At 49.0% G+C, this 11,608-nt stretch overlaps 1 protein-coding gene and 1 non-coding gene across 2 annotated transcripts in view; one reads left to right on the top strand and one right to left on the bottom strand.

The window, feature by feature from the left end:
- Window positions 1–11,608, top strand: part of ACACB (acetyl-CoA carboxylase beta) — a 98,680-nt gene that overhangs the window by 10,417 nt on the left and 76,655 nt on the right. The window contains exon 3 of the mRNA XM_007448226.1: window positions 10,553–10,685. Within this exon, the coding sequence (XP_007448288.1) occupies window positions 10,553–10,685 (133 nt within the window). The remainder of the gene's footprint in view (window positions 1–10,552; window positions 10,686–11,608) is intronic.
- TRNAW-CCA (transfer RNA tryptophan (anticodon CCA)) lies at window positions 1,600–1,672 on the bottom strand. Its single transcript has one exon. It is a non-coding gene; the product is annotated as a tRNA-Trp (tRNA).

Below are 11,608 nucleotides of genomic sequence, written 5' to 3'. Positions count from 1 at the left end.
TTTTTTTTTTTTTCTTGCGTTATGCGGGCCTCTCACTGTTGTGGCCTCTCCCATTTGCGGAGCACAGGCTCCGGACGCGCAGGCTCAGTGGCCATGGCTCACGGGCCCAGCCGCTCCGCGGCATGTGGGATCTTCCCGAAACGGGGCACGAACCCGCGTTTCCTGCATCGGCAGGCGGACTCTCAAGCACTGCGCCACCAGGGAAGCCCAATAGTTTTTAACTTACTTACTTATTTATATGTTTTTTGGCTGTGCTGGGTCTTTGTTGCTTCGCGCAGGTTTTTCGCTCTAGTTGCTGCGAGTGGAGCTACTCTTCATCGTGGTGCGCGGGCTTCGCATTGCGTCGGCTTCTTTTTGTTGCGGAGCACGGGCTCTAGGCACGCAGGCTCAGTAGTTGTGGCTCGCGGGCTCTAGATCGCAGGCTCGGTAGTTGGGCGCAGGGGCTTAGCTGCTCCACGGCATGGGGGATCTTCCCGGACTAGGGATTGAACCCGTGTCCGCTGCATTGGCGGGTGGATTCTTATCCACTGCGCCACCAGGGAAGTCCCAGCTCTTAACTTCTAAATGGTTGAAAAAAAATCAGGGAATTCCCTGGTGGTCCAGCAGTTAGGACGCTTTCACTGTGGCGGCCTGGGTTCAATTCCTGGTCAGGGAACTAAGATCCTGCAAGTAGCACAGCACAGCCAAAAGAAAAAAAAAAAAAAAACAGTTGAAAAAAAATCAAAAGAAGGCTGCTATTTAGTGAGATGTGAAAATTACATGAAGTTCAGATTTCAATGTCTGCAAATAAGGTTTTACTGAAACATAGCCACGTTATGTGTCATCTATGGCTGCTTTTGTGCTTCAAGGGCAGTATTTAGTAGTAGAATAGAGACTGAATGGACTCTAAAACCTAAAGTATTTACTGTCTGGTCCTTTACAGAAAGCATTTGCCAACGCTTGTTCCTCATGGTGCATTCTAGGGGTCCACAGTGTTCCTTTAAATGGATACACTTTAAAATTTATAAACACCCGGGCTTCCCTGGTGGCGCAGTGGTTGAGAGTCTGCCTGCAGATGCAGGGGACGCGGGCTCGTGCCCCGCAGCGGAGCGGCTGGGCCCGGGACCCATGGCCGCTGAGCCTGTGCGTCCGGAGCCTGTGCTCCACAACGGGAGAGGCCACAACAGTGGGAGGCCCACACACCGCAAAAAAAAAAAAAAAAAAAAAAAAAAAAAGAAAAAACAAAAACAAAAATATTTATAAACAATCTCCTACAGAGAGTGGATATTTGGGCTCTTTCTCCCTTTTTGTTATTATAACTAACACAGTGAAGAACAGCCTTGTAGCTAAGCCTCTCCCTATCCTTAGTTCTTTTCCCAGGATGTATCCATCTGGTCCATAAACATTACCTGACTATCTCCTGAGTGTAAGGCCTGCATCTGGAACCAGGAAGGGACACAAAAATGTTTGGGAAACACGACCTCTGCCTTTTAGAAACTTTTTTTTTTTTTATTTTGGCTGCGCTGGGTCTTTGTTGCAGCTTGTGGGCTCTTTTTTGTGGCTTGTGGGCTCGTTTTTGCAGCATGCGGGCCTCTCTAGTTGTGGCATGTGGGATCTTAGTTCCCCGACCAGGGATCGAACCTGGGCCCCCTGCATTGGGAGCATGGAGTCTTAACCACTGGACCACCAGGGAAGTCCCTAGGAACTCTTGATCTAATGGGGGAAGCAGGTGTTTTCTTAGTAATTCAAATTCAAGGCCCACGGGAGCAACAGTAATTAACTGCTACCCTTCGTGGGGTGCTTTCAGGATGCCAGGCTGAACACTCTGTACGTGTGATCTCTTGCCAAATTTACAACAGCACCATGGGACACTCAGTGGGTGCTGTCATCTCCATTTTACACATGAGGAAACTGAGGCTGTCAGTGCTGGTGATAGCTTAACGGGGATTCCGCTCAGGCTCTTGCCCAAAGGGCTCTTCACGGGCAGCCAGGTTTTAATGCATAATGTGCTTCAATAGACTCTTTCAAAATATAAGCCCTTCCTAATGTTGGACTAGTCAGAAGACTAAAGGACTCGACTGGTAACTAGTTACTGTGGCTGGTGAGCGTGCCAGGGAAGTGAAGACACCTAGAGCCAGAAGGGCCTCAGTGGTTGTTTAGTTTCTCAGATGCAGGGTTCAGAGAGGGCAAGAGACCCAGATGTGTGGCCAGCCCACCAGGAGGGAGGCTGACCCTCCAGTTTTTTGGTTTTTCCGCAGAGGAGACTAACAGAGCCTTCAGGGGCACCCTCCTTGGAGTGCTCAGAGCATGTCTGAGCAAAGGGCCTGCAGAAGGATAGGGGTCCCAGATTTGAATCACAGTCATTCTTGTGCACTAAGTTTTTTGTGGAGCATGGTAGTCACATTCCTTCCACATTTGGAGCCCTAATCTAACCCATCTGGCCAAAACCCTCAAGTCTTACAGGAACGAAAGCAGGCCACGTGGTCTACAAAGGATACATTTTTTTCTGATCTATAAAACTATTAACACAAAAAGTTTAACCTATAACTCTTGAATCACATTTAATTGTACACTTTAATCCAAAAGAATAGCTTTCACAAACCACTTTATTTTTTATTTTTATTTTTTAAAATTTATTTATTTATTTTTGGCTGCATTGGGTCTTTGTTGTCGCACGCCGGCTTTCTCTAGTTGCGGTGAGGGGGGCTACTCTTCGTTGTGGTGCGTGGGCTTCTCATTGCAGTGGCTTCTCTTCTGTTGCAGAGAACAGTCTCTAGACGCATGGGCTTCAGTAGTTGTGGTGCGTGGGCTCAGTAGTTGTGGCTCAGGGCTTAGTTGCTCTGCGGCATGTGGGGTCTACCCGGGCCAGGCTTGAACCCATGTCCCCTGCAGATTCTTAACTGCTGCGCCACCAGGGAAGCCCCAACATAAAGCACTGTAATCCAAAAGAATGAACTTGCACAAAATTGGAATTGTCCCGGCAAGTTCAGACCATGTGATCACTGTATATATAATAATATGAAGATGCTTTATTGGGTCACTGCATGGTTCCTCTCTTAGCTTAAAGTCGCTAAAAAGATGGAGATAGACAGCTGCACTCTGCCACTGAGCTCTGTAGCCTTGAAAAGTGCCATCAACCCTTTGAACCCCAGTTTCCTCATCGGTCAATGGGGCTGATTCTAATTGGCCTTCCCAGGATTCTTATGCCCAGCACTCAGGGCCGTGGGTGCTGTCCTGAGTCAGCATAAACACTTGCACAACTGATAACAGTGATGACAGAATTCTGTTGCAAAAAGGCCTATGCAGTCAAGAGGTATTTGGGATCCTGTCCTGAAGGCCTGGACCATCTACTAAGGAGCCAGAAATAATAGGAAGGCAAGGTCCCAAGTGCCGGCCAGCATTCCTTGGTGTTCAAACAGGGCCAGAGTTCAGAGAACAGAGAAGTGAATGTGGGTCGGAGTGGTTGGAGGACATCTCAAGAAGAGACTTGAGTCTCTGTTGGGATGAAATAAAGTTGAGGACCGGAAGGCAGGAGAGTCTGGTCTTCAGTGAGCCCCACACTATTTTTTTTTTTTTTGCGGTACGCGGGCCTCTCACTGTTGTGGCCTCTCCCGTTGCGGAGCACCGGCTCCGGGTGCGCAGGCTCAGCAGCCATGGCTCACGGGCCCAGCCGCTCCGCGGCATGTGGGATCTTCCTGGACCAGGGCATGAACCCGTGTCCCCTGCATCGGCAGGTGGACTCTCAACCACTGCGCCACCAGGGAAGCCCTGCAAACTTTTCTTAAAGGGCCAAGTAATAAATATTTTCGGCATTGTGACAGTATGGTCTCTGTCACAGCTACTCAGCCCTGCCTTTTGCTGCTCCAGCTCCCACAGGTAATATGTAATTGAATGGGCCTGAGTGTATTCCAGTCATGATTTACAGACACTGAAATTTGAATTTCATATAATTTGCATGTGTCACAAGGTACGATTCTTTTTCAACCATTCAAAAATGTAAAAACCTGTATTAGTTTGTGGGAGGTACAGAAGCAGGTGACAGACTGGATTTGGCCCTTGGGCCCTAGTTTGCTGACCCCTGGCCCAGCCAAAGTGGCCGTCTCTGGAGGCACTGAGGGGGCAGTTGGCCTGAGAAATTTCCAAGCGTCCACTTATCTGGGGGTCCAAAGATGAGTTCAAAGCTATCATCCTTTCCTGGGCTATGCAATGTCCTTTCTTGCTTACTTGCTGGGTGATAATAGTAAGGCCTGGCATCAGCTCAGAGCAGTGACCATCCCTGTTTTATGAAATAAATGGTAGGGTAAGGGATTTAAGAGCTGGTTAATGCCAGGGCCCTAGCCTGGTGGCCTCACACTGGGGCTTTTATACTGGCTCCCGTGCAGAGAGGCACCTCAGCTAAAGCTCTTTCCTGCAGGCCAGGCCCAGTGGTGAACCCTGGACACAGTGCTCTAGGCGGCAGATCCTATTAATATTATAAATATTCACATCCTATCAGGGAGGCAAGGCACAAAATATTGAAGCAACTTTCCCAAGATTACACAGGTCGTAAGTAGTAGATTTTGGATTCAAAGCCTGGGAGGATGGTTCTAGTCTACTGGGCTTTCTCACTTGTGGCACTATTCACATTTGGGGCCCTGTAATTCTTTGTTGAGGGCTGTCCTGGGCTTTGCAGGATGTTGAGTGGCATCCGGGCTTTTTATCCACTAGATGCCAGGAGTACACTCCACGCTGTGATGACCAAAAATGGCTGCAGACAGTGCTGTGCGTCCCCAGCGGAGCAAAATTGCGCCCAATTGAGAACCCCGGATTACCATATTGTCTCTCAAATGTTAAGTGCTTGTTTTTGAAAGTCCAGACCATAGAGTTACTTCCATTTATCTCAGATAGCTTTGTGCCTTGAAATTAGATCCCAGGGGTCAGATAGAATTGGATTGGAAGCCCAGCTCTGCCACTTGCCAGCTGTGTGACTTGAGGTCAGTGGGCCTCTCTGAGCCTCCGTTTCTTCATCGTGAGCAGGAGATGATGGTCTCCCCTGCATAAGGCTGTGGCGATTCAGGGAGGAGCCCCCTGTGCCCAATCTATGGTGACATTTGAGGATGTTTATTCCTTCCTTCCCAGTGCAGTCCTGCCTGGTCTCATGCCTGGGCAGCTGATGGTGTTGAGTGTTTGGCTGACAGCTCTGTTGTGTAGTTGACCGCTCCTGAAGCCACTTCCAAAGTCACCATGGAATATTTCAGCCTCCATACTTGCCTTGGAACGAATGCCAGCCAAAGGTCAGTCCCCCAGAGCCAATGTTGATTGGCCTCCAACTTCATCAAAAACAGATAAAAATAGCCACTAGCCTCAGACTGGCCCCACTGAAGCAAAGCCACACCAGCATTGTGTGTTCACCCGTGTACTTTGCTGGGGTGGGTTTGGGACCCTTCTGGTGGAGGGGCTGTGTCACCAGTTTTGAAGTCAAAATGGCGCCATTAATGGTTTTTCTCAGGGCACAGAATGGTGTTTGTCTAATGGTTGAGTTTTTCTTTGTTGCTCTTTAGGTCAAATTGCTGAGTTTTAATGTTACGTGTATAAAAGTGGGATGTCTCAGACTTTCTGAAGCCACAGGATCAAGCCAGCCATTTGGGGAAGACCATGGACAGAATGGGGAGGGTGGATGGTTGGGGAAGAGGCCATGGGCAGAGGAGTGGCCTGATGCTGTTCTTGGTTAGATTGGGAGATCAGTAGCCCCTGATCCTCCTGGCATCACTGCATTGACATAATATAGAGTTTACCGTGTGCCAGATGCCATCTTTTACTTTCTATGTATTGATATGAGCTTATTTAATCCTCGCAATCCAATGGGGTACATGTTATTATCCTCATTTTACAGTGGAGGATACTGAATGCCTTACCGAATAGATACCAAAATGACCATGGCTTTCAGCATCCCTATTACAAAGTTAATAGCTTTTTCTTGTTACTGAAAATAGTATATCATGGCAGAAGATTTAACAAAGATAGGCAAAGAGGAGAAAACCGAAACCACCCATAATTCAACCACTTTGAGAAAGCTGCTCTTAACATTTTGGTATCTATTTCCCTAGATCAGGGGTCTGCAAACGATGGCCCTCAGGCCGAATGCCTGTTTTCTAAAGAAATAAAGAAAATAATGTTCTTGGGCTTCCCTTGGTAGCGCAGTGGTTGAGAGTCCGCCTGCCGATGCAGGGGACACGGGTTCGTGCCCCGGTCCAGGAAGATCCCACATACCGCGGAGCGGCTGGGCCCGTGAGCCATGGCCGCTGAGCCTGTGCGTCCGGAGCCTGTGCTCCGCAACGGGAGAGGCCACAACAGTGAGAGGCCCGCGTACCGCAAAAAAAAAAAAAAAGAAAGAAAAAAGAAAGAAAGTTCTTAAAAACAAACTGAACTGCTTGTTGGTTAATGGAATGTAATTATGATGAAAGCACTGTTCATATTTGTAAGATGATATTGACCTTTAAAGTCCTTTGCTAAGTCCTGTTCCGTTTCAGCAGTTCAGTCCTAGGAGGTTTTAGAAGAAAAGCTGCTTGCAGTCTGTGGGAGACAGGAAGGCCAGTTCAGGGGCTGGAAATCATTTGTTCATTTGTTTGTTCTTTCGGACAACATGCATAAGCCTTGTTGAACGGAGACAGTCTTAATTGAAAATACAAATCCTGTGGTGGCATAGCATCATTATCGGTTTCTGTCATTCATTTCTGGTTTTGTTTCCTGGCCAAGAAGTCCATTTTTTCATTTCTGATAGGCAGGGCTTGGGTTGGGGTGGGGGTGAGGGGGACAGACTGCAGATTTGTAGAAGGCTTGTCCCATGGGGAACTGTCCTGGATGGATAGACTTTATACAACAGAAAATGCCCACACCCAACATTTCCTGGTGTGATGGAAAGAGCCCCAGTCCCACTGACTTGCTGGGTGATTCCCTTTGCCTGACGGGACCTCAGTTTGCCCATCTGTAACCTGGGCTTTCTCTCCCCACAGTGGCTTATTGGCTTCCGGCTTTGCTCTTCCCGGTGACGTGCTGGCAGTGTTCCTTAGGGTCTATCAGTTCTTTTTTTTTCTTTTTTTCTTCAATTATTTATTTATTTATTTGGCTGCACCGGGTCTTAGTTGTGGCACGTGGGATCTTCGTTGCCGCGTGTGGGATCTTTTGTCGCAGGATGCCAACTCCTAGTTGCAGCATGTGGGATCTAGTTCCCTGACTAGGGATTGAACCCGGGCCCCCTGCATTGGGAGCATGGAGTCTTAGCCACTGGACCACCAGGGAAGTCCCGGGTCTATCAGCTCTTCACCAAAACTTTTGGCACCCCAAACCCACTCAGCCCCAGCCTCCCAAAATGCCTGGTGACACAGTTGCTGGATGCACCCCTGGCTGGCGAAACTCTAACTTAATGCCTGGCAGGTGGCTATCTCCCTGCTTGAATAGCCCATTTCTGGGTTGAGAGAGTGGGCTGAATGCCTGATTCTGCACCTGTGAAAACCCCACCAAAGGACAGCAGAGATTTTCTTTTCTTTTTTTTTTTTTTTGCCGTACGCGGGCCTCTCACCATTTCGGCCCCTCCTGATGTGGAGCACAGGCTCCGGACGCGCAGGCTCAGCGGCCATGGCTCACGGGCCCAGCCGCTCCACGGCCTGTGGGATCCTCCTGGACCGGGGCACGAACCCGCGTCCCCTGCATCGGCAGGCGGTCTCTCAACCACTGCGCCACCAGGGAAGCCCAGCAGAGATTTTCTTAAAGAGCTGGAAACCCATCAGGCCCTGGAAGAGCAGGAGGGGAAGTTAGCAGCAACATTTTGGAAGCCAGAAAAAGTAGGAGAACAAGCAGCCACTGGCTGAGCAGAACCAAGACGGCTGAGCCGTAAGGCAGCAGTGAGGGAAGCTGAGAAGCTGTACCCCAGAAGGCGCAGGCATTGGCAACGTTGGGTGCCTCCGCGTCTGGGAGCATCTACATGAGAAGGATTGGGTGAAAGAATCCCAGATCCCCTCATCTGCTCCAGGTGGCTGGGGTTTCCCACTTCCACCCCAGTAGCAGGCAGGCGGTTTGATCTCTGGAGAGGGAAAGGCAGAGGGTCTTTGGACTGGAGACCGATGGGCACTGTGGAGCCTGTGTCCCAAACCGGAGGATGGGCGCTGTGTGCGTGCTGAATCCTGAAAGCTGCCCTGCCCCCCAGACCTGTCCCAACACTTCTCCCACGTCCCCCGGTCCCTAGGTTCCTGGCCAACCTTTATCCTTCAGGCAGAAGACCCCAAAACTTTTCCTCACTGGGGGAATTGGACCAGCCAGGGAGGATGACTCTAAAACTACTTGGGGTTCCCCAACACACAGTCCTCCCAGATCACCCTGCATTGAGGTCAGGGTCCAGTGACCCCAGCACATGCTCAGTACTTCTCATCAGCCCTCTAGTTCCTGCTATTGGTCATGAGGAAGCAACCATAGCTTATGAAACATTTGGGTGCAGTTTCTAAGATGGAAGGCAGCCCCAAACATACAAACAAAGGGGACACAGGAAACGTGGGAGAAACAGAAACCACATCAGGAGGAGAGACCTTGGAGAAGCTATCATAAATACCCTCATCGGGGGCAGGGAGGATATATAGATGTATAGAAAAGGGGATATTGACAGACCAAAACCAAGCTCTTAGATGTTAAAAACACGGTATTAGAAGTCAAGAACTCCACTGAACAGTTAGGAGATAAGGCTGAGGGAATTGCCCACAAGGTAGAAGAAAAGAGAGAGAAAATAGGAGAGGGGAAAAATATATAAACTAGTGGGCAGTCCAGGAATTTCAACATCCAGGTAATAGGAGAGAATGGAGGAAAAAAGAGGCAGGGAAGTCACCAAGGAAATATTTGAAGATAAATTCCCAGACCTCAGATTCTGGATTGAAGGAGCCTGACAGCTTCCCAGCCTTACTGATGGAAGTAGGCACACACCTCAGCACATCGCTAAAATCATTCCCTAAAATTGTAGAATACTGGGGCAAAGAGAAGATCCTATAAGCTTCTGGATATGAAAAAACAGGTCACCTACAAAAGGATCAAGGATCATCATGGCTCTGGTTCTAGCATTCTTGGAAGCCACAACAACAGTGACATAAGGCTTCCAAACTTCTAAAGGAGGTTTTCCCTCTTAGAATTCCATGCACAGCCAAATGATCGGGTCCAATGTGATGGCAGAGGAAGACAGTTTTAGAACATGCAAGGCCACAAAACGTTTACTCCCCTGAACACCTTTTCTTAGAAAGCTACTGAAGGATGTCTTCCATTGAAACGAGAGTAAACCAAAGAGGAGCAAGACATGGAGGACAGAAAAAAGGGATCCGAGAGAGCCAAAGAGAGTCTCCGAGGTGATAGTGGCAAGGGAACCCTGTGCAGCCAGGATCAAGACAAGCATGTTGGGGGCATTATTGTCATGTGTCCTGCCATTGTACCATCTTTTTAACTGGATGAAACTACTGGCAGATATGCCCCAGCAAAACACGGGAGTCCATCAAGAAAGAGGGAGCCGTGTGGTCCCTCATTCAGGATCAAACCCCAAAGGCAAAGGGAATCCTAAGGATGCCAGTGAAGGGAAGTCCCAGTTGACGGTTGCATAGGGGTTTAGAGAACAGCATCTGGATGAAAGGAGAGTCGAGGCCTTCAGGAATGATGTGGTCCATGGAAAACAATGGAACCGATCAATTATCTTATGTGTACTAAGAGGCTGAGGAGTGAGATGAAGTAGCGACAGATGCAAGGAAAACCAAGTCAATGAAAAATAATCACTACAGGGGAAAAAAAAAAAAGGAGCATCTGGTATACCACAGCCCCTCAGCTGTGAATAATGATCCCAGACTCCTAAAACACCGAATACTGAATTTACCAAATTGCAGTATACCTGTATTGAGAGGTTGGGGAAAGGGGAGCAGATGGGGATGGCTGCTTAAGAGCTCTAATTCCACATCTGTCAAGATAAGAAGTTCATAGATGGATGGTGTCTTAAATGGATGACTCACGAGATAATGTACACATATTGTTCAGAACCATGGAGATGTGTAAATGCCAGAAAGAGTCAAACGTGATTTCCTCTGGGGTGGGGTTCTAGAGGGGGATGGGGCAAGGACCCTCTATTTGTTATACATTTTTTTTGTTTTCAGTTTTTTCCAAAACATTGATATACACGTACAGGAAAGCACATGAAAGATACAAACTGTTTAACAAGTGTAAAGTATTAAACTGTGGCAGCTTCCCTGATCATAAACTTGCACCGCCGTTCTAAGCGTTTTTGTATTATTTGAGCTCCTAAATTATGGGCATATAAAGTAAGAATGACTCTAAGATAAAAAATCTGATCTTGCAGCTTGGGGCAGGTCAGGGGGTCGTTCCTACTTTATTTGTGATCTGACCTCTTGAGTCTCCTCGTAAAGTGTTTCAAGCTCCCCGGAGAGGGACTGCAAAGCAGCAGGGGTGTGATGGGCTTTGGCTTCTCTGTGGATGTGCATTTCATAGCTGCCGGGTGCCCGACCCCCTCCCCGAGCGTCCCGGACCTGCTTGCTCACCGGTCAGTCCTGTTCCCTGGCAGGCCCAGCATGTCCGGACTCCACCTGGCGAGAAGAGGCCGAGAACAGAAGAAGCTGGACCTGCACAGAGACTTTACTGTGGCTTCCCCTGCCGAGTTCGTCGTGCGCTTTGGGGGGGATCGGGTCATCGAGAAGGTACAGATGGGATCCTGGCACTCGGTGTGGGGTGAGGTGGGCCAACCAGCCTCAGGCTGCAGAGAAAAAGTCCTGCCCCTTTGTGAGCGCTTGCGAAGAAGGGCTGGGCGCTCGGGTTCATCAGCTTTTCACCCTCACGACAGCCTAAGTGACAGGTGCGTGACCCCATGTCACAGAGGAGGAGACTGGGGCCTCTGTGAAGGGTGGGGAGGCAAAGACCCTTCGTGCAGGGGGCTGCTTTCTGGATTTCTAGGAGGGGAGCCTAAAACCCAGCCCTGCCCTCTCGAGGGGTATACCTCCTTACAGGAGAGCAGACCCAGATACTAGAATGACAGGGACGGAAGGAAACAGCTAAAATTGGTGGTTTGTGAAGGCTTTTCACATTGTTTCCTATTCCAGCCGGTAAAGGCCCTCACCTCGTGCTGTTTGATCATTCCCATCGTATTCCCTGAGAAGCTAGAGCTCAGGGATTTGACATTGGTTGTCCAAAGTCACGTAGGTAGTAAGTGCTAAAGTCAGGATTTGAACTCAGCTCAGTTTGGCTGAAAGGCCTTTTGCTTTTCCATTTTATTTGAGGGTGGTAATAATAATGATAACAACAACAACAATGGCGTCAGCTACCATTTACTGAGGGTCTCCTCTGGGCCAGGCATCCTGTTAACTGCTTTACATTGTTGTGTCTCATTTAACCAACCCCACAGCGTTGTCAGTGGGTATTACTTTACAGATGAGGAAACTGAGGCCCAGACAGGGGAAGTGGCTTGCCTGGGTCTCACAGCTAATCAGTGGCGGAGCTGGAATTTGAAACCAGAGCCCGTGGCCTCACCCCAGCATCCTAAGTACGGCATTGAGCCACAGAGACTCATATAGGTTCCCCAGCCTGGCTGCCACCAGTCTCCATGGCTGAAAATGCACACACCCAC

This window comes from Lipotes vexillifer, unplaced genomic scaffold (genome assembly GCF_000442215.2).
Source record: "Lipotes vexillifer unplaced genomic scaffold, Lipotes_vexillifer_v1.1 scaffold236, whole genome shotgun sequence".
NCBI lineage: Eukaryota > Metazoa > Chordata > Mammalia > Artiodactyla > Lipotidae > Lipotes > Lipotes vexillifer.
The sequence above is the reverse complement of the archived record's forward strand: the minus strand, read 5'-3'. Positions and strand labels throughout refer to the sequence as shown.